The sequence below is a fragment of the Spinacia oleracea genome, chromosome 2, assembly GCF_020520425.1.
Source record: "Spinacia oleracea cultivar Varoflay chromosome 2, BTI_SOV_V1, whole genome shotgun sequence".
Lineage (NCBI taxonomy): Eukaryota > Viridiplantae > Streptophyta > Magnoliopsida > Caryophyllales > Amaranthaceae > Spinacia > Spinacia oleracea.
In genome coordinates, this window is record NC_079488.1 from 81,351,169 (window position 1) to 81,372,806 (window position 21,638).

Here is a 21,638-nt window from a genome sequence, read left to right on the forward strand (position 1 = left end):
TATTCTAAAAATCTTACAATATCAATGTTTTAGGAAAAGAATCATCTTACATATATAATTAAATAAATAAAATATCAACCTCATTAGGGAAAAAATCAGGTACCAATTTATAATTTGAAGAATCATTAAGAATCACCCCATATACTAATCAATCCTTTTAAATAAAAAATCTTTAATTTAAAACACACAAGCTCAGTATGATTCCATTCTAAAAATAGTTAGTTTATCCTATTTTTTATTCATCATTATTATGAGACAATACACATGTACGTTCTTAAAAATTCCTGAGTTTAGAAGAAAAAAACAACCTTTCAATTCCCCTCTCTTCTTGAGTTCTTTCCCACTATTTGTAAAAGTTCTCACCTTTTGCAGTTCAAATAGTACCCTACTACACTAAATTGCTCTCCACAAAAACACCCGAAAAACAAAGAGAAATAGATTGAGAAAGGCAAATTTTATAAATAAAAAACATGGTTTCATCACCCAAAACGAATCAAAAACTACCCATTATTTGTGAAGTTTATCAAAAGGTTGACGAAGATGGTAACTCTAAATTCAAGGCTATGTCAAGAAAAGGGATTTATGCTGCCATTTCTTACATGTTTTGCGCCGGTAATTTCCTAGCTCCATTCTTATCCTCTTTGATATTCTTTTAAACATATGTATTTCATACCAAATCTTGTTGTTTGAGGAAAGACGTGTCAAAAGTTCAGATAGCAAAGTGCACAGTACGCATATACTAATGATGTTATAATCCATTTTTACTTTCACAATTATGATATAATGGTCTTCTTGTTTTGAATGTGTAAATTTATTGATACATATATTTGACTATTAATCTCTTTATTCTCTACTTGATAAAAATTGTAAAAAAAATTAATATTCTTGAACAAAATAACTATGTTTTCCTTATATATTGAGAATAAAATAATATCTTTTCAAATCCAAATAATTTCAAGATTCCAAAAGAAAATAAACATTAAAAATAGGAGTAATTTATTTTAAGGAATATGAATAGTTTTTGCCCATGATGCTTTTTTAAGGTTATTGGGTGTTTACTTGTGGGATATGGCTTTGAGACATTATGGAGTGATTAGTGGTACACCGGTACGTATTCTTGTGTTTAACGGCTGGAATCTCAACGAAGGCATGGTTTACATGGCCGGGTTATGGCGGTGTTGGATCATCCAGGCCTTTATTTATTTATCCAAAAATGCATAGAATCTCTATTTCCGAAGGAATATGAGAGGACTTTGACTTTTTCATGTCCCCAAATGACCTTTTAAAACACAAAAATTATGTCACAAATGACCTTTTAAATGACCTTTTATTTGTCACAAATGACCTTTTAAAACACAAAAATTATGAGAAAGGATCTTTTAAAAAAAAAGTTGTAAAAGAAGGCCCAAATGAATTTTTTTGTTGTGAATAAGAACCATAAGCCATATTCCGGTGGTTAACGACTGTTTTTCGGCGTTGACCATCACGTGACACACACGTGCATAACATTTTTTTTTAAAGTTTCCCTCCAAGTTTCCCCTACCCCCAACTAACTTGTTCAGATCTTAAAAAAAAATCGATTTTCTCTCTCCTGCTCTGCTGCTCCTCCACCATTTTCTTCTTCCTTCCAACCACAAATTTCTTCTCCCCAGTTGAAATCAACCAAATTCGCGCAACCCAATTGCTTGTCGGTCCTTTTCGTACGAGATAACACTAAAAGCCCTAATTTTTTTCCTCAAATTTCTCCAATTTTTTGGTTCTTGAAATTAGGGTTCTTAGTGTTAGGTTATGATACATATGATATTACATAAATCATGCGGAAACAACCATTAACCCAGGATTACATATTATTTACACATAATCATATAGCATAATTTAGATGCATACTCTTTGTTGCGTGCCCTCCCTAGCTGCGCCCGAACCGAACAAGAACAAGTCTTTAGGACTCCAAGTGTCGTCCCTCCGTAGATAGTCCACAGCACGTCCGGATCCGCCTTAAGATTAACCAACTAGAATCGCCCTTAAGGTACTAGAATTTTCGGCACTTTTGAGCAAGATGTGTGGCTGAATTTTTCTCTCAAAAACTCACTTTGAATACTTTTTAAACTCGTTATCAATTGTGAACCCTGGCCACATATTTATAGGGGTATGGAAAGGGAATTGGAATCCTATTCAGATACAAATTGATTAAACCTAGAATCCTACAAGAACTCTAATTTAATTAATTTATCAAATAGAATTAGGAATTTAATCATTAACCGAACTCTGCACGTTTTAGGAAACGTGCACGAACACAAACACTTACGCACACACACACGGCAGCCTCGATGGGCCGCCCATGCGTGCGTGCGAGCAGCAGCCCACGCAGCGAGGCCTGCGCGAGCCACAAGCCCACGCAAGCACCCGCGCGCGCTGCGCGCGCTGTGCGCGCTGCCACGGCCTGCTGGGCCTGGCCTTGCGCTGGGCCTGGCGTGGCTGTTTGTGCGGCGCGCTTGGCTTGCTGGGCGATGGCCTGGCTTCGTGCTGGGCCTCATCCGGCAGGCCTCGTCCGATGCTTATTCGTACGATACGCTTCCGATTAAATTTCCGATTCCGGAATTCATTTCCGATACGAACAATATTTAACATTTCCGATTCCGGAATTAATTTCCGTTTCGAACAAATATTTAATATTTCCGTTTCCGGAATTATTTTCCGATTCCGGTAATATTTCCGATTCTGACAATATTTCCGTTTCCGGCAATATTTCCGATTCTGGTAATATTTCCATTTCCGATAATATTTTCCGATACGTACCATGTTTCCGTTTCCGGCAACATCTACGACTTGGATAATATTTATATTTCCGATACGATCCATATTTCCGTTTCCGGTAATATCATCGTTTCCGGAGTATTCATTTCTTGCCTGTGACGATCTCAGCTCCCACTGAAACCAAGATCCGTCGGTTCCGAATATCCATAGATAGAGTATTTAATGCCATTAAATATTTGATCCGTTTACGTACTATTTGTGTGACCCTACGGGTTCAGTCAAGAGTAAGCTGTGGATTAATATCATTAATTCCACTTGAACTGAAGCGGCCTCTAGCTAGGCATTCAGCTCACTTGATCTCACTGAATTATTAACTTGTTAATTAATACTGAACCGCATTTATTAGACTTAACATAGAATGCATACTTGGACCAAGGGCATTATTTCCTTCAGTCTCCCACTTGTCCTTAGGGACAAGTGTGCATTTTCCTAATTCCTTTGTCGCTCGATGCTTGCTCTTGAACATAAGGTAAGAGTTGTCATCCTTATTATGTCCAGAGGTGTTCCTCGGTTTCAGAGTTCAACTGATCAAATAAACAGATAATCATAGCCTATGATTCATCCGAGCACGGCCATGCATTTCACAGTTTCTAGCTCTCCGAGTGGCCTTGTACAACTTTTAAGCATCTCATCCCGATTTATGGGAGGACAATCCCAATCTTGCGATCTTGAGATTAGACTTCGTTTGATAGGTGATTACCTGAGCGTTGCCTTTATAGCCTCCTTTTACGGTGCGACGGTTGGTCAACGTCAAAGCAACCAGTTCTCAAACAAGTAATCTCAAATCTCTCAGTTATTGAGGATTTAGTGTCTAATAATTTAATGAAATTTACTTATGACAGACTTTCATCTCTTACAGTAAAGTTTCATAGGTCTTGTCCGATACTAGTCTTCCCAAAGTAAGTATCTATGCAAATGATTATGACATTGCCATGTCCACATAGTTCAAGAAACAGAACTACTAGTCATCTTGCATTCTAATCGTCTAACGTTTTCTATGCGTCCAATTTTATAGAAAACTCCGACTAGGGACCATTTTCAACCTTTGACATTCAAGTTCACTTGATAGACATTTCTTAGTCACAGGACTGGTCCTGACAGTCTATCTTGAATATATCGTCAAATTGAAGGGACTCATCATTTAATAAACCACAAATTAAATGGAAAAATGAATTCCTTTCATTTATTGTGAATGATTAACCAATAATGTTTTACAAAGATTTAAACTCTAAAACTTTAAAACATTAAACAGAGACATCAAAGCCATTCTCCAATATGCTTGATTCCCATAGCTGCAGTGTGCGAGTTGTGCTTCGCCTGCGGCAGAGGTTTAGTTAATGGATCTGATATGTTGTCATCAGTTCCAATTTTGCTTATCTCGACTTCTTTTCTTTCAACGAACTCTCGTAGAAGGTGAAATCTACGAAGTACATGCTTGACTCTCTGGTGGTGTCTAGGCTCTTTTGCCTGTGCAATAGCTCCGTTATTGTCACAATACAGGGCTATTGGTCCTTTAATGGAGGGGACTACACCAAGTTCACCTATGAACTTCCTTAGCCATATAGCTTCCTTTGCTGCTTCATGTGCAGCAATGTACTCCGCTTCAGTTGTAGAATCCGCAATGGTGCTTTGCTTAGCACTTTTCCAGCTTACTGCTCCTCCGTTGAGGCAGAAGACAAACCCAGACTGTGATCTGAAATCATCTTTGTCGGTTTGGAAACTTGCGTCCGTATAGCCTTTAACAATTAATTCATCATCTCCACCATAGACCAGGAAGTCATCTTTGTGCCTTTTCAGGTACTTCAGAATATTCTTGGCAGCAGTCCAATGCGCCTCTCCTGGGTCTGACTGGTATCTGCTCGTAGCACTGAGTGCGTACGCAACATCCGGGCGTGTACATATCATAGCATACATTATTGAACCAATCAATGATGCATATGGAATCCCATTCATTCGTCTACGCTCATCAAGTGTTTTTGGGCACTGAGTCTTGCTTAGAGTCATTCCATGAGACATGGGTAGGTAGCCTCGCTTGGAGTCCGCCATCTTGAACCTATCAAGCACCTTATTGATATAAGTGCTTTGACTAAGTCCAATCATCTTTTTAGATCTATCTCTGTAAATCTTAATGCCCAATATGTACTGTGCTTCTCCTAGATCCTTCATCGAAAAACATTTCCCAAGCCAAATCTTGACAGAGTTCAACATAGGAATGTCATTTCCGATAAGCAATATGTCGTCGACATATAATACTAGGAAAGCAATTTTTCTCCCACTGACCTTCTTGTATACACAAGATTCGTCTGCGTTCTTGATGAAACCAAAGTCACTGACTGCTTCATCAAAACGTATATTCCAGCTCCTGGATGCCTGCTTCAATCCGTAGATTGACTTCTTTAGCTTGCATACCTTTTTAGCATTCTTTGGATCCTCAAAACCTTCAGGCTGTGTCATAAACACAGTTTCTGTTAAAACGCCGTTTAAGAAAGCAGTTTTGACATCCATCTGCCATATTTCGTAATCGTAATATGCAGCGATTGCTAACATTATTCGAATAGACTTTAGCATTGCAACTGGTGAAAAGGTTTCATCGTAATCCACACCGTGGACTTGCCTGTAACCTTTTGCAACCAATCTAGCTTTGAAAACTTCAAGTTTCCCATCCTTGTCCTTTTTTCAGTTTGAAAACCCATTTGCTTCCAATGGCTTGATAGCCATCTGGCAAATCGACCAAATCCCATACTTGGTTTTCAGACATGGAGTCTAATTCAGATTGCATGGCTTCTTGCCATTGCTTGGAGCTAGGGCTCGTCATAGCTTGTTTGTAAGTCGCAGGTTCATCACTTTCAAGTAATAGAACGTCATAGCTCTCGTTCGTCAAAATACCTAAGTACCTTTCCGGTTGAGATCTATATCTTTGCGATCTACGCGGGGTAACATTTCTAGATTGACCATGATTTTCACCAGATTCTTCTAAAGATCTCTGAGTTTCATCCTGAATGTCATCTTGAGCATTCTCTAGAGTTTGTTGTTCGACTCGAATTTCTTCGAGGTCTACTTTTCTCCCACTTGTCATTTTGGAAATGTGATCCTTCTCCAAAAAGACACCATCTCGAGCAACAAACACTTTGTTCTCAGATGTATTGTAGAAGTAATACCCCTTTGTTTCCTTTGGATAGCCCACAAGGATACATTTGTCAGATTTTGGATGAAGTTTGTCTGAAATTAATCGTTTGACGTATACTTCACATCCCCAAATCTTAAGAAAAGACACATTTGGAGGCTTTCCAAACCATAATTCGTATGGAGTCTTTTCGACAGCTTTAGACGGAGCTCTATTTATAGTGAGTGCAGCTGTATTTAGTGCATGTCCCCAAAATTCTAATGGAAGTTCGGCCTGACCCATCATTGACCTGACCATGTCTAGCAAGGTTCTGTTCCTCCGTTCCGACACACCGTTCCATTGTGGTGTTCCAGGAGGAGTCAATTCTGATAGAATTCCACATTCTTTCAGATGGTCATCAAATTCATAGCTCAGATATTCACCGCCTCTATCAGACCGCAGTGCTTTAATCTTCTTGCCTAATTGATTCTCTACTTCACTCTGAAATTCCTTGAATTTGTCAAAGGATTCAGACTTATGCTTCATTAGGTAGACATAACCATACCTACTGAAGTCATCAGTGAAAGTGATAAAGTAGCTGAAACCACCTCTAGCATTTGTACTCATTGGTCCACATACATCTGTATGGATTAAACCCAATAGTTCATTTGCTCTTTCTCCAACTTTAGAGAAAGGTTGCTTTGTCATTTTGCCAAGTAAACATGATTCGCATTTACCATAATCCTCTAAGTCAAATGGTTCTAGAATTCCTTCCTTTTGAAGACTTTCTAAGCGTTTCAAGTTTATATGGCCTAATCGACAATGCCACAGATAGGTGAGATCTGAATCATTCTTTTTGGCCTTTTTGGTATTTATGTTATATACTTGTTTGTCGTGATCTAATAAATAAAGTCCATTGACTAATCTAGCAGATCCATAAAACATCTCTTTAAAATAAAACGAACAACTATTGTCTTTTATTAAAAAGGAAAATCCCTTAGCATCTAAGCAAGAAACTGAAATGATGTTTTTAGTAAGACTTGGAACATGGAAACATTCTTCCAGTTCCAAAACTAGCCCGGAGGGCAACGACAAATAGTAAGTTCCTACAGCTAATGCAGCAATCCGTGCTCCATTTCCCACTCGTAAGTCGACTTCACCCTTGCTTAACTTTCTACTTCTTCTTAGTCCCTGTGGATTGGAACATAAGTGTGAGCCACAACCTGTATCTAATACCCAAGAAGTTGAATTAGCAAGTATACAGTCTATAACGAAAATACCTGAAGATGGAACGACTGTTCCGTTCTTCTGATCTTCCTTTAGCTTTGGACATTCTCTTTTGTAATGGCCTATTCCATCACAATAAAGACAGCTTGATGTGGACTTGTCCTGCTTTGATTTAGCATTGCCCTTGGACTTTCCACCTTTCTTGAATGGTCTCTTTCTAGCCTTGAGTAAATCTTTGGCTTCACAGTCCAGTACTACTTCAGCCTTTCTGACAAGGTGAATAAATTCTGCAACTGTTTCTTCTCTTGGTTCACTTAGGTATAGTTGCTTGAAGCGACCAAACCCACTGTGTAGTGAATTGAGCAAGACAGAGACTGCCATCCTTTCGCTTATTGGTGTTCCTAGTAGACTTAGGCGATCAAAATATGAACACATAAGATCCACATGGAACCTCAGTGGGACGCCTACCCTCTGTTTAGTGCGAAGGAGCTGAACATGTGTTTCTTGGACCTCCATCCTATAACACCTGTTGGGAGAACTAACCTTTAGACCAGACATTGATTCAATCAACTCATGGACGTTCAGGTCCCTGTCCTCCGTACTTCCACGACAGATATCCCTCAGATTCTTGATGAGCGTAAAAGGTTCATAGGCTACAAACCTTTTAGCCCAATCATCAGGGATATTGTTCAGCATGAGACTCATAACCTTTTTGAGATCCGCATCCCAGGCGTAAAATCTCTCAGGGGTCATGTCTCTGGCATAGTAGCTTGGCATGGGATGTGACAGTACATACTCAAGTCCATTGAGTTTGACTATTTCAACTAGCTTAGCTTCCCATTCAAGAAAATTTGTCAGGTTTAGCTTGACCATAAGCTCAGAACCCATGATGATGTTTTGATTGTTGTTTGCCATATTAAAACTACAATTGAAAAGAATAAACAAATAAATAACCATTCACAGTTTCTCTTAATAAACTTAAATTCTAGCATACATGCATAATTCAATGTTTATTAAGCATTTTATTCAAATTATGTGTTCCGGCAGGTGTGAATAAAATGATTCCAAGATCCTAAAATCATTGAAGAACTAAGCACAGTTTGTCGACTTAATCCTAGAATATCTTAGGTAAGCAAAAGCCTTTTGCTAATAGTCTAGAAACTATTCTTGGTTGATAGGTACGTCTAAGAACTTATTAGGTAAACCTATCGATTTTGCCACGACATAAAAGGACTCCTTACTTATATCGTTGAGTTTCACCAAAACTAACATGTACTCACAATTATTTGTGTACCTTGCCCCTTTAGGACCAATAAGTAACGCCTCGTTGAGCGAAAACTATTACTAGATTGATGTAAAGGATATCCAAGCAAGTGTATATTTTGGCATGGCACCTTTTAACTCAATTTTTAAGTTTGGAACTTAAGGCTCTTACTATGTTGGTTAGATTTTAAGTGAACTAAAATCCTTAATCATGCAACATAATCAAGCTTTTGATCTCATGCATTTTAAGACATATTTAAAAGCAATAAATAACTTAAAACATGCATAAGATATTTGTGATCTAGTATGGCCCGACTTCATCTTGAAGCTTTAACTTCAAAGTCCGTCTTGAAAATCTCCGTGGGAGGCACCATTTTCTTCAAATAGGATAAGCTATAACTAATTACAACTATTTGATGGTACGCAGACCATATTTGAATTGAAAAATAACTTTGGTACTTCAGACCAATTACATTCAAATTAATGGTACGCAGACCATATTTTCTATCCTATTTGGGCCATACTAGTCACTTCATAACCTGCAAAACAGTACATATACAATATATACCATTCACCCATTCATTATCATGAATGGCCCACATAGCTGGTTAGTAAAACACATTATGCATCACGTAAACATTTGCAGCAATTAATCAAGGGCACCAATAATCTACCAATTATTCAGTCCTTATTAATTTTAATCAAGTTGTTTTAACCTTAAGGATTTGTAGACCTAATCAAGAGTTTATGACTAAAATACGCTCCCACTTAAACCAATAAATTCATATGCTTTACTAATTTTAAACATAAAAATGTATTTCTAGTCTAACCGGAAACATACAAATTTAATTAAAATTTAAAGCTCATATAAATTTATAATTGAATCCAAAAAGTTTAATTTAATTTCAGTCGTTATTTAAATTAATTCATGATTTTAATTTTAGTAAAATAATTAGAATAAATAAGATTTATTATAATTACAATATTCAAAATTAAAATCCAAGAAAATAATTTAAATTATTAATTTTAAAATTAATTAAAATTACGTGAACTGAAATTTTCAAATTAAACATTCAAAACGATCTAATCGTAACGCAAACACCCTACGCATTGCACGCCCATGGGCCGCTCGCACACAGCCATCGCTGGCCATGTGCGCGCAGCCCATGCGCTCGTCGCATAGCTGCTGCATTTCCATCGCAAGCCATCGCATGTTGCGCGCGCGCCAGCGCTCGTCGCACGCGAGCCATCGCTCGCAGTGCGCGCGAGCCATCGCTCGCTGTGCGCGCGACATCGCTCGCTGGGCGCGCGACATCGCTCGCTGTGCGTGCGAGCCATCGCTCGCTGGGCGCGCGACATCGCTCGCTGGGCGTGCGACATCGCTCGCTGTGCGTGCTAGCCATCGCTCGCTGGGCGCGCGACATCGCTCGCTGGGCGCGCGAGCAACGCTGGGCGCAGCGCTCGTGGCACGCGAGCTTGCGCTCGCTGCGCGCGAGGCTGCGCGCTCTTGCGCGAGGCAGTGCGCGTTGTGGCGCAGCTCGCTTGCTGCCCACACGCGACTGCCTTGGCTCGCCCTTCGCCCATGCCCATTCGTCCATTGGTCGTGGCCCACGACATAAGGCAGGGCTGCTGCCTTGTGCACGTGCACCATGCCTTGCTCATTGCATTCGTGCCGCACGGGCGACGAGCTCCCTTGCTCGTCGTCGCATGCCCGCACTATACAACACCCCTTAAGGGTAACACGAAGCGTCCATTGCTTTGTGCGTGCAAGTTATATGAACGAATCGCATAAAAAATTTAAAATTTATAAAATTAATGACAAATTAATAAATATTATTAATTTCATAATTTTAGGGCGAAAAATCGAAAATTTATTATTCAATTGATTTCCGATTTACATGGATTCAAGTCTAGGTCATAAAAATTTAAAATTTATCATAAATTTACAATTTTTATGGTGGTTTTTAATCATAGGTTTCTAATTAAATTACAATTAATTATGAAAATCAAATTAATTCTAAATTATTCTAATTTTCAACAAATTAATCATAATTACAAATTAGATTGCATAATTAACAAGACTAGGCATTCAAACTTGTTAAACATATGCAGTAGGTCAATCAAAAATTCAAGATTTATCAACAAGAATCGCAAATATTTAATTTAACATCTTAAATTTACGAAATTTTGCATTCGAAAAACTAAAACCTTCGAAAAGTCATAGTTAGGCTTCGAATTTGAGAATTCTGGGTTCGGCAGAAAAATACTATTTTTGTCAAAATTTTAGAATGCCTTTTACATGCGGAATTGACACAAAAATCACTCGATTTGGATGAGTAACGAAGAAACTGCCGAAAAACTGCGTACGTATAATTAAATAAACGCAATTTGCAATTAATTAACAATTACGAAAATTAATCACCCCTTTTAATTCTTGCAAATTTGTAATATTTAACCATGTTTATGCAATTTAGATTATGAAAATAATAAGGGGCTCGTGATACCACTGTTAGGTTATGATACATATGATATTACATAAATCATGCGGAAACAACCATTAACCCAGGATTACATATTATTTACACATAATCATATAGCATAATTTAGATGCATACTCTTTGTTGCGTGCCCTCCCTAGCTGCGCCCGAACCGAACAAGAACAAGTCTTTAGGACTCCAAGTGTCGTCCCTCCGTAGATAGTCCACAGCACGTCCGGATCCGCCTTAAGATTAACCAACTAGAATCGCCCTTAAGGTACTAGAATTTTCGGCACTTTTGAGCAAGATGTGTGGCTGAATTTTTCTCTCAAAAACTCACTTTGAATACTTTTTAAACTCGTTATAAATTGTGAACCCTGGCCACATATTTATAGGGGTATGGAAAGGGAATTGGAATCCTATTCAGATACAAATTGATTAAACCTAGAATCCTACAAGAACTCTAATTTAATTAATTTATCAAATAGAATTAGGAATTTAATCATTAACCGAACTCTGCACGTTTTAGGAAACGTGCACGAACACAAACACTTACGCACACACACACGGCAGCCTCGATGGGCCGCCCATGCGTGCGTGCGAGCAGCAGCCCACGCAGCGAGGCCTGCGCGAGCCACAAGCCCACGCAAGCACCCGCGCGCGCTGCGCGCGCTGTGCGCGCTGCCACGGCCTGCTGGGCCTGGCCTTGCGCTGGGCCTGGCGTGGCTGTTTGTGCGGCGCGCTTGGCTTGCTGGGCGATGGCCTGGCTTCGTGCTGGGCCTCATCCGGCAGGCCTCGTCCGATGCTTATTCGTACGATACGCTTCCGATTAAATTTCCGATTCCGGAATTCATTTCCGATACGAACAATATTTAACATTTCCGATTCCGGAATTAATTTCCGTTTCGAACAAATATTTAATATTTCCGTTTCCGGAATTATTTTCCGATTCCGGTAATATTTCCGATTCTGACAATATTTCCGTTTCCGGCAATATTTCCGATTCTGGTAATATTTCCATTTCCGATAATATTTTCCGATACGTACCATGTTTCCGTTTCCGGCAACATCTACGACTTGGATAATATTTATATTTCCGATACGATCCATATTTCCGTTTCCGGTAATATCATCGTTTCCGGAGTATTCATTTCTTGCCTGTGACGATCTCAGCTCCCACTGAAACCAAGATCCGTCGGTTCCGAATATCCATAGATAGAGTATTTAATGCCATTAAATACTTGATCCGTTTACGTACTATTTGTGTGACCCTACGGGTTCAGTCAAGAGTAAGCTGTGGATTAATATCATTAATTCCACTTGAACTGAAGCGGCCTCTAGCTAGGCATTCAGCTCACTTGATCTCACTGAATTATTAACTTGTTAATTAATACTGAACCGCATTTATTAGACTTAACATAGAATGCATACTTGGACCAAGGGCATTATTTCCTTCACTTAGTGTTACCTAATTTCAAGAATCGATTTTTTTTTTAAGATCTGAATAAATTAGGTGGGGAGTGGGGGAAACATGGAGGGAAACTTTTCAAAAAAAATTGTAAAAATTTAAGACACTTGCATGTCACTTGATGGTCAACGCCGGAAAACAGTCGTTGACCACCGGAATATGACTTATGGTCCTTATTCACAACAAAAAAATCCAATTGGGCCTTTTTTCACAACTTTTTTTTAAAAGGTCATTTCTCACAATTTTTGTGTTTTAAAAGATCCTTTCTGACAAATTTTCCTTAATTTTTTATGAATTTTGTGTTATGAAATTAGAAGATCGGTAATATATCAGGCATCCATCGTGTTTATAAATACCAACAAGCGTGTGGTCCGGATGTTGCTCCTGATTTTAATTTTAGTGGGGTTTATTTTTTGTAAACATGAAATCGTTTAAAAAAGAATTGTATTTTATATTTATATGAAAAAATATAACATATATTGTAGTTGACTAAAATGGTAGAAAATATAACTTTGAACTCAGGAGGTTCGGTGTTCAATCCTTATAAGGCCATCCAGCCATCATAGGCCACGTGTACTTTTCAATTAAAAAAAAGTTGGTACTTTATATTTCCCTTTTTCCTATTTGGTTGTACAATGATATACTTGGTATAATGGATGATTGTTGGTAGAGAGTTCAAGCATATCTGATATGATAATAACTTAAGTGGAGAGTTAGGCAGAAAAAACAAAGCATATGATATTGACATTGTGAATATTATGTGACGGCATTAGAAAAATGGCTGTTAACATCCATGCCTATGTCGCAGAACTAACTATATGAACACAAATTCTTATTTAAAAGTGGTATTTACGAAATATTTAATTATTGGACGTACTCTGGTGTGCCGTGTATCTAAGGTATTTTTATGCCTATTGATAATCTCGACCATATTATCTCCTCAAATTTAAGGAGAAAATATTGGGTGCATATAATATGCTCTACTAATTAAATATTACAGAGTATACATTAGAGTAAAAGTTAATTCAAAATGCATAAAAGTTACATGTAGAAGTTAACTCAAATGCTTAAAAGTTATCTCTAGGTAAAATTTATTGTACACCTTATATATACAAAACCTTCTATTACATACGGGTACTTAAAGTGAAATAAAAAAATCCAAGTAACACTTATGTTTCAATAGTATAATATTATTTCACGGGCACTAATCATGTATGATCCATCTAGAGCTGATCAATGATGGCCTGGCCCATTGACCAGCCCGACCCGGCCCGGAAATTACCAAGTTTTGGGCAGCCTTTTCCGGCCCGAAATTCGGGCCCGGCCCTGCCTGAACTTTTGAAAAATTTTACGGGCTTTGGGCAACATAAAACAACAATTTTAGTTTTAAATTTGGCTCGGCCCAAAAATGGCCCGAAAAGCCAGCTATTTTTTGCCCGAAATACAGATTTTTATGACCTCGACCCGTCCCGAACCCGGCCTGCCTGCCTTTTGACCAGGTCTAGATCCATCACGAGCTTTCTTATTGGTAGTCTTGGTACCCTTGTATTGCCTTGTGGTCTTGCTAGTGGTCAAGACTGAAGACATATATGTGATTATGTGTACAAGAGGTCAACGATTCAAATCCCTTCCCCTTTGTAATTTATGTTGCCCCTGCGAATCATCTTAAAAAAAAACCACATGGCTTAACTATGGAGTAAGTTGATTAATTGTTTTGGCAAATGCTTTGCAGTACTGTTGATTATGTTTAACAAAGCAGCTCTATCTTCTTACAAGTTCCCATACGTAAACGTCATCACACTTCTTCAGGTAATTAACTTGTCAGTGTCACTACGCAATCTGAAAGTCACTGTTACATGTACTCTTCATTTTAGACAAAAATCATGCAAAATTTTCGCAAAATAAGCCGTGTCAGACACTTAAATACGTATGCGTGTTTTGACATGGGTATTCACATTATTCTGTTAGCTTTCTTATGCAGCATTTTTTCGTAATCTGAAGTATAGATCGTTTTTTACAGTTGATATGTTCGTGCATCTTTCTCTACATAATGAGACAATGGAATATAATATCGTTCACAAAGGATGTATCCCTGAGAACAGTTGACAACCCAATCATTCTTGTACCCTTCAACACACTAGTTCAGACCCTTCCTCTCGCGCTATCATATTTACTATTCATGGTAATTAAATCTTCTGTCTCATATAATCACCATCTATTTACACTTATTATAGAAGCGATTCTAATGTACATTGTTCGATCCTCTGTACAAAAAGCTGGTTTCGATGGAATCTGTTCGTGGCATAAGTGTTCCCATGTACACAACTCTGAGGCGTACAACTGTGGCTTTTACTATGGTGGTCGAGTACCTGGTGTCACGTCAAAAACATTCTCTTCTTGTTGTTGGCAGGTAAATAAACTTGTTAATTTCCTGCACCTTTACATTCAGTCTTTTTCCTCAGTGAAAAATCCTTATCCATCCTACGTACTTTTGTCAACTTACTTGCCCATTCTAAAGAACATGAGTGATTGATGTTAGGAAAATTTGTTCATCTTTTATAAGTTCGATTTTGTGAGAAATGACACTTTATAAGTAAAGTGACAAATTGAGACTTTAATAAACTTTTTTGTTGTTGACGGGGACCTTTGGTTGGAAAATGGGCATTGACTACAATTTTCCGGCGTTGATCTGTCATATGCCGGTCAAGTGATCATGAAAAACTTTAATCCCCCCTTCAATTTCCAACATTGTTTTATTGGAATTTGTTAGAAATGACCTTTTATGTGGGCACCTTTGTGAAACATGACCTTTAATTAAAAGAAAGTGGCAATTGAGACCTTAAATCACATTTTAGTTGATCACGCGACCGGCAGATGATGGGTCAACGCCGAAATATTGTGGTCAATGCCAATTTTCCGACCAAAGATCCCATTCAAAAACAAAAATGTTCATTAAGGTCATAATTAGCCATTTTGCTTATAAAAGGTGCTTTCTTACAAATTGTAACAAAATTTCCTTAACATTAACTAGAGCTCACCATATGAGACTTTGATCATCTAATAATTACAGTTAATAAGTTTCTAATATAATCTTTAATAAAAATTCTCTCAAGGATTTTATCAGTGTGGGTATCATCATACTTGGTGCATTTGTAGCGGGAGCAAGAGATCTGTCATTCGACTTCTACAGCTATGGAGTTGTCCTCTTATCAAATCTTTGTACTGCAATCTACCTCACCTCTATAGCTCGTCTTGGTACCCTTGTTGTTATCTTCTTGGCTTCTCTGTTCTTTCAATATTTCATGTTTCGTCTCTTTACTTACAATTTTAATTATCTACTGGTTTCCTCAGGAAAATCTAGTGGATTAAATAGCTTCGGTCTAATGTGGTGCAACGGGATCATATGTGGACCGATTCTTCTGCTGTCGACATTCCTTCAAGGCGACCTTCAGAAGTTGATTAGCTTTCCTCACTTATCATCCCCCGGTTTTCAGGTACGTACTTTAATTATTGTTCTTATGCAACTTCAAAAGTGACCGTAAAACACTTCACATGCGGAATAATGAATACAGATTAATGGGATTCTTTTTCAGGCCGTCATGCTTCTTTCCTGTGTCATGGCATTCTTTTTGAATTACACTGTGTTTTGGAATACAGCCCTTAACTCTGCACTCACGCAGACTATTTGTGGCAACTTGAAGGTACGTTATAATAACATACATTACATACAATTATCTCCTACTTGAACATCAATGCATTTATTACTTGTTGATTTTAAAGACAACTACATTGGGTCCCCGTGCATGTATAAATCTTCATCCTACAGTCCTACTTACTTCATCTTATACAAATTAAGTATGCAATTTCCGATACTACTTATTTCATACTCCGTTTCATATATGCTTGATATGCTAATTTTATCAAAATATTATGTTGATTTGACCAAAATATGGACTAAGTATATTTTTCATTATTAATAAAATGATTTCACTAAATTACCAAAAATTATTTTTTAGCAAATTATTATTATGTGCCATATATTATTTCCATAATCTATAAACAAATATTTTTCTTCTATACATAAACAAAAAAGGACATGGAAAAAATATAAACATATTGTAAGAAAATAAGTTTTGGCAGGAAATTTTTTCATCAAGAAGTGGCACTTGTCATTCTTGGTATTGGCGGGAAAATTTTGCATCAAGAAGTGACTGGATTGTGACATCATAAAATTATTTGAGTTGATTAAGCAATTAAAACTAAAAAGAAAATTAGAGAACCCAATGATTTATAACCTAAGTCATTGAAAATGCTCTTAAATTAATGAATTTGGAGCAGATTATCACTAATGCTCATGATTATGACATCATATTCCGCCAATTCCGACCAATTTGACAGGAATGTTGACTTGGGTAACAATAATAATCATATGAAGGTTTCTAGCAGTAATTGACAACTTTTTTCCCTGAGTAATAATTGACAAAATGACTTATAAGATATGTAGTACTACCTCTATTTTAAAAAAATCTTTACACTTACTATTTGCACGGACTCCGATGCAATATTTAACCGTTAATATATCCAATTTTGTACGACAAAAATTTATAAAAAATTGATTTAATAAAATACATTTTGAGATGAATCTAACAAGATATCCCTTGATAATTTTTAATAGATATAATAGTGAGAATTTATGGTCAAAGTTTTGGTTATTGAACACATTTTTCAAAGCGTAAAGAACTTAATGAAACGGAGGTAGTATTACATAAGTAGTAAATGACAAATTTTCCTTATTTGTGGCTTTTAAATACAATGATTTCTGACTGCAAATAACGATAAACTGTCTAGGACGTTTTTACTATTGGACTTGGCTGGCTTCTGTTTGGTGGCCTTCCATTCGACTTGGTAAGTGGAGATTTGTCTATGGTTGTTGATTTTGTCTCTCTGATTCAATTCTCACAGTTTATGTGTTCTTGTTTTGGTCTCAGTTCAACATTCTAGGTCAAGGCATCGGCTTCCTTGGTTCTTGTTTCTATGCCTATTGCAAACTCAAAGGGAAGTGAGGCTTTTAAGATAGTACGAGTAGTTCTTAGTAGTCGATAGTTACCGATATCGGTAAAATTTTGAGGAGTGGTATCCAAGATCTGGGATCGAATGTCGTCTACACCATTTGTTGGCTTGCCCTTCGAGGCTTTCTCTACACCAAAAAAACCTATGTTACTTGGATTTTGCTTGTGTCCAGAGGTCATGTTCGGATATTTTTAATGAAAATTTTCCATAGTTTTAGTTCAAAATATGATAACAACTCTTATCCATGTTTCGATAATTATGAGTATGTGAGGTGAAATGAAGAGTTCGAGTAATATACATATCAAAATAAATAAATAAATTTTGTGGACCTACCCATTTAACAATATCATAGTGTACAAAGGTTATTAAAACTTGAGTGAAATTATTTGTTAGGTTGCGTTCTATTCACATGATTTAATTCGTTCATATTCTAAGGAGTAATAACTCTTCATTATCATTAGTTATTCCTTTTATGTTCTTTAATTGTCATTGATATCTTTTGATAAAAGGAATTAACTCATGATAATGAACATTTATTGAGAATCAACCAATTAAATCATCAAATTCAGAAATATATCCTAACACTTATAAAGCCTTGAACTTTGATTACTATTCACCTAATAGTGTACTTACTATTTTACCCTCATTTTGTGCCTTATATTTTTTTTGTCTTATTCTTATCAATAGTGTGGGGACAATTATACTCTTGGCCATCTTGCTACCATTTGTCTCCTTTTTTTTTTCTCTTTTGTTTTTTCTTCTTCCTTTTGTTGGCAACCCAATAACTCATTCTACCGAATTTCTCCCGTCACTCTTTCTTACCTACCTTTCTCTACCCTCTCGTCTCTCCTATTAATGTTGTTTGTGGAATGTTTCAATATCAATAACACAAATATAGTAAACTTATGTATGATTTCATATTATTAATTACATGCAAATCGATTTTTAGCGTTGCTTTTCTAGCATTTAACGTAAATTTGGAAATATCAGTCTTTTATGTAACATTACTGCAAAATAAATTTGTATACCTTGGGAGATCGTGCGCGTTAGCGCAAGGTCCAACAACTAGTTACCCACAAAAAAAAAGTATAGTTGTTACGCAAAGCATCTGTTGCAAAATGTTAGCTACATTGCTTGATATGGGGCTAGAATCACTTATACGAGTAATTATAACTCAGTATATTTTTTTGATGAAAACGTGAGGAAGAAGCCCGAAAATCTATACCTAGTAGTCTATAAAAAGGAAAACCATACATGATTAGATGACACGTGTCATCCCATCTTTCACCCATAAATTTGTTATTTTTTTTCAATTTTTCTTTTATTGTTTGTTATACGAAATTTACAGTTTTAACACATCTTCCACTCCGTCCTCCTTATTCAATCTCAATTCACCATTTAATTCATATATTCATTTAACTTCTTTCACTCCATCTTCCTCTTTAACAATTAATATTAATGAATTAACATCTAATTTTTATATTTTTTTTTCAACTTTCAAATTTCACCTCTATATAAATCATATATTCTCACTAAAATCACAAGCGCTCAATAAAATTAGCACTTTAAAATACGTCTTAATAACTACTACAAATAATGGCCCCTTTATTGAACGGGCTAGAAATCTAGTTAAATATTAAATTACAAAACGGGGTGTTGTGACACCCATGTTGTCCTCGAATAGTGGACTAGAGATCTCATACAGGGGAGTATGAAAATGTCTAACATTGATCTTGAATGACCCCTACTTTAGCCAGACGATCGAGGATCGTCCATAGGGAGCCGAAGGGGGGGGGGGGCTCTTTTCACTATAGTTCCATTCAATTTCTATCTAGATTTGTGAAGATTCAACGTCATAAAATTAACGGATTTTTCATGAAATGACCCCGAGATTTGCGTTAATGCACCAAATACCCTTAATGTTTTCAGAATGCACCAAATACCCCCGAGGTATGGAATAATAACAAAAAATGTCCATTAGGCTAACGGACGTTAACGCCGTTAGTCATTAACGCCCCATCAACCCCAATAAACTTATTATTGATTCAATTTAACCCTAATTAATAATTTAACTTACCTTCAATAAAATTTTACTTTTTAATTTTTTTACTCGATCTCCTCCTCCTCCATCTCATCTCCTCCTCCATTTTACATCTCCACTCATCATCATCAACAACATCATTATCTCCTTTGAACAACAAAAATCATCAAACAAAACTAGATGCAGAAATCAATGGAAGCCCCAATGCGAATTCTAAATTTCTTCCCCGATTCTCCCTCACTCCCACTCTCAATTCTCAAATCCTGCTACTGCATTTCTATCCCCTCAATTTCCTTCAACGACCATCTTTGGTCCCTCATCTTTTCTTCCCCTTTCTCTCTCCTCCAATACCCAATTCCACTATCAAATTCAACCACCCAAAATCCCACAACGCCTAGCTAGGTATTGTTCCTCTAGTATTCAGATGTGGTCCGTGCAGGTATCGCCAATTAACTTTGATAAAAGTATTGGGTTTTAGAGAACCAGATCTAGAGTTCAATTTTTACAAAAGCATTGATGAAAAAATCAATAATAGGCGGCAAACAAATTGAAAAGTCGAACTGTGCTAGAGCGATGATGGAGGTGGCTGAGAGGAGAGAGGGCGGGTGGTGGTGGAGATGGCGGCTGGGAGGAGAGAGGGTGGGGTGGTGGTGGAGATGGCCGAACTGTGCTAGAGCGATGTTGGAGGTCGCTGGGAGGAGAGATGGCGGGTGGTGGTGGAGATGCCTTTGTGGAGGTGGGTAAGTGATGGATCAGAGAAAGGAGGTTTGGGTTTTAATGGTGAAGAAGAAGGAGAAGAAGAAGCATAGCAGAAGGAAGAAGAAGGAGGCATGAGGGGGGTTTTTTTTTAAAAAAGTAAAATTTGGGTTTTAATTAGGGAAGAGTCAAACAAAGAGTTTTGTTTTTTTTTTAAAATAATAGCAGTTAATTTTTTTGGGGTTTAATTAATATAATTAAGTGTTAATATTAGGATTAGTAGAGAAAATGGTTGAGTAAGGGCAAAAAAGTAAATTTAAGCTAACAGAGACTTAACGGAATGGACGGAAAATGCTCATTAAGGGAATTTAGTGTTATTGTTTTAACCCCGGGGGTATTTTGTGCATTCTGGAAACATTAGGGGTATTTGGTGCATTAACGCAAACCTCGAGGTCATTTCATGAAAAATCCGTAAAATTAAACAATTTATTGATTACTTCTCCCAAGTTAATTTCTAACCCATGACCATGAACAAATTAAATAGAATAAGGTTTCAAGTAACTTAATTGAAGTTAATTTTATTGAATCATTGAAGTTATGTTTATTGATATAGTAGTTTAATTGAAATATGTTAGTTTTGCCTATTAATTGAAGTATATTAATCGAAAACAAAGGAAACAAAACTCCTTTTGAAATACTTAGATCTAAAATTGATTTAGGGTAACTACCAACAACGTAGATGAACATTTTTAAAACACGATATAGAGTGACATTGTTTTTGGTTTGTGTATTGGAAATGTCCATGTATGTGGTAGGTAGTGACACGGAGTACGTATTTTAAGATCTAAGTATTCTTAAATAAGTGTTTCAACTAATATACTTCAATTAATATGCTAAACCAATACCAAGTTTCTATTTCAATTCGTTTTCAACGATGGAGAAATGAGCCGATGCATTCTGAACTACTCGCAAATAAGCTTGTCCAAACTTTTTTTAAAGTTAATAAACAAACATTAACAAAATTTAAGCTTGTTAAGTTAACAAACCGAGTTCGGACAACTTTATGCTCAACGTCGTTTAAGTTCGTTGGTATAGTAATTTAATTGAAGTATACTGGTTTTGCATATTAATTGAAGTATATTAATTGAAAACAAATGAAATAATACACTTATTTTAAATACTTAGATCTAGAAGTTAATTAGGGTAACTACTAAAAGTATAGATAGAAATTTACAAAACACGACATAAATTGACATTGTTGTTGGCTGGTGTGTTGGTAATGTCCATATATGTTGTTGGAAGTTAATATATGTTGTTGTTGGTCATTATATTCTCTATTTGTGTGGAGGGTAATTTTAGTAATCCAAGGGGGACACCAAAAGTGGATTTACTAAATTAACCTCACATTTTCACTTATATAATAGAGATTATGTATGTGGTATTGGACGTAACCCTTAGCTTAATCAATATGAAGAGAAC

The 21,638-nt window shown here is 36.8% G+C and overlaps 1 protein-coding gene across 2 annotated transcripts; it reads left to right on the top strand.

Moving 5' to 3' along the window:
• Positions 1–278: 278 nt before the first annotated feature.
• On the top strand, positions 279–17,773 carry LOC110792259 (UDP-N-acetylglucosamine transporter UGNT1). 2 transcript variants are annotated; one of them, XM_056837123.1, is made up of 9 exons: positions 279–612; positions 14,085–14,161; positions 14,373–14,534; positions 14,629–14,762; positions 15,477–15,607; positions 15,704–15,846; positions 15,925–16,053; positions 17,201–17,257; positions 17,341–17,773. In XM_056837123.1, exons 1-9 carry the CDS (start codon positions 471–473, stop codon positions 17,413–17,415), a joined length of 1,050 nt encoding a protein of 349 aa, XP_056693101.1. In that variant the 5' UTR covers positions 279–470; the 3' UTR covers positions 17,416–17,773. The 2 variants fall into 2 exon arrangements, with proteins under 2 accessions (XP_056693101.1, XP_021852767.1); XM_021997075.2 differs by having other exon boundaries at positions 281–612; positions 15,946–16,053; positions 17,341–17,771.
• The last annotated feature ends 3,865 nt before the right edge of the window (positions 17,774–21,638 follow it).

Excerpts from the sequence above, each read along its gene's own strand:
- LOC110792259 (XM_056837123.1), top strand. The coding sequence starts at position 471 with ATGGTTTCATCACCCAAAACGAATCAAAAACTACCCATTATTTGTGAA. Across the intron at positions 14,535-14,628 it reads TATCATATTTACTATTCATG|CTGGTTTCGATGGAATCTGT; the intron begins GTAATTAAATCT and ends CTGTACAAAAAG. Across the intron at positions 16,054-17,200 it reads CTATTTGTGGCAACTTGAAG|GACGTTTTTACTATTGGACT; the intron begins GTACGTTATAAT and ends TAAACTGTCTAG.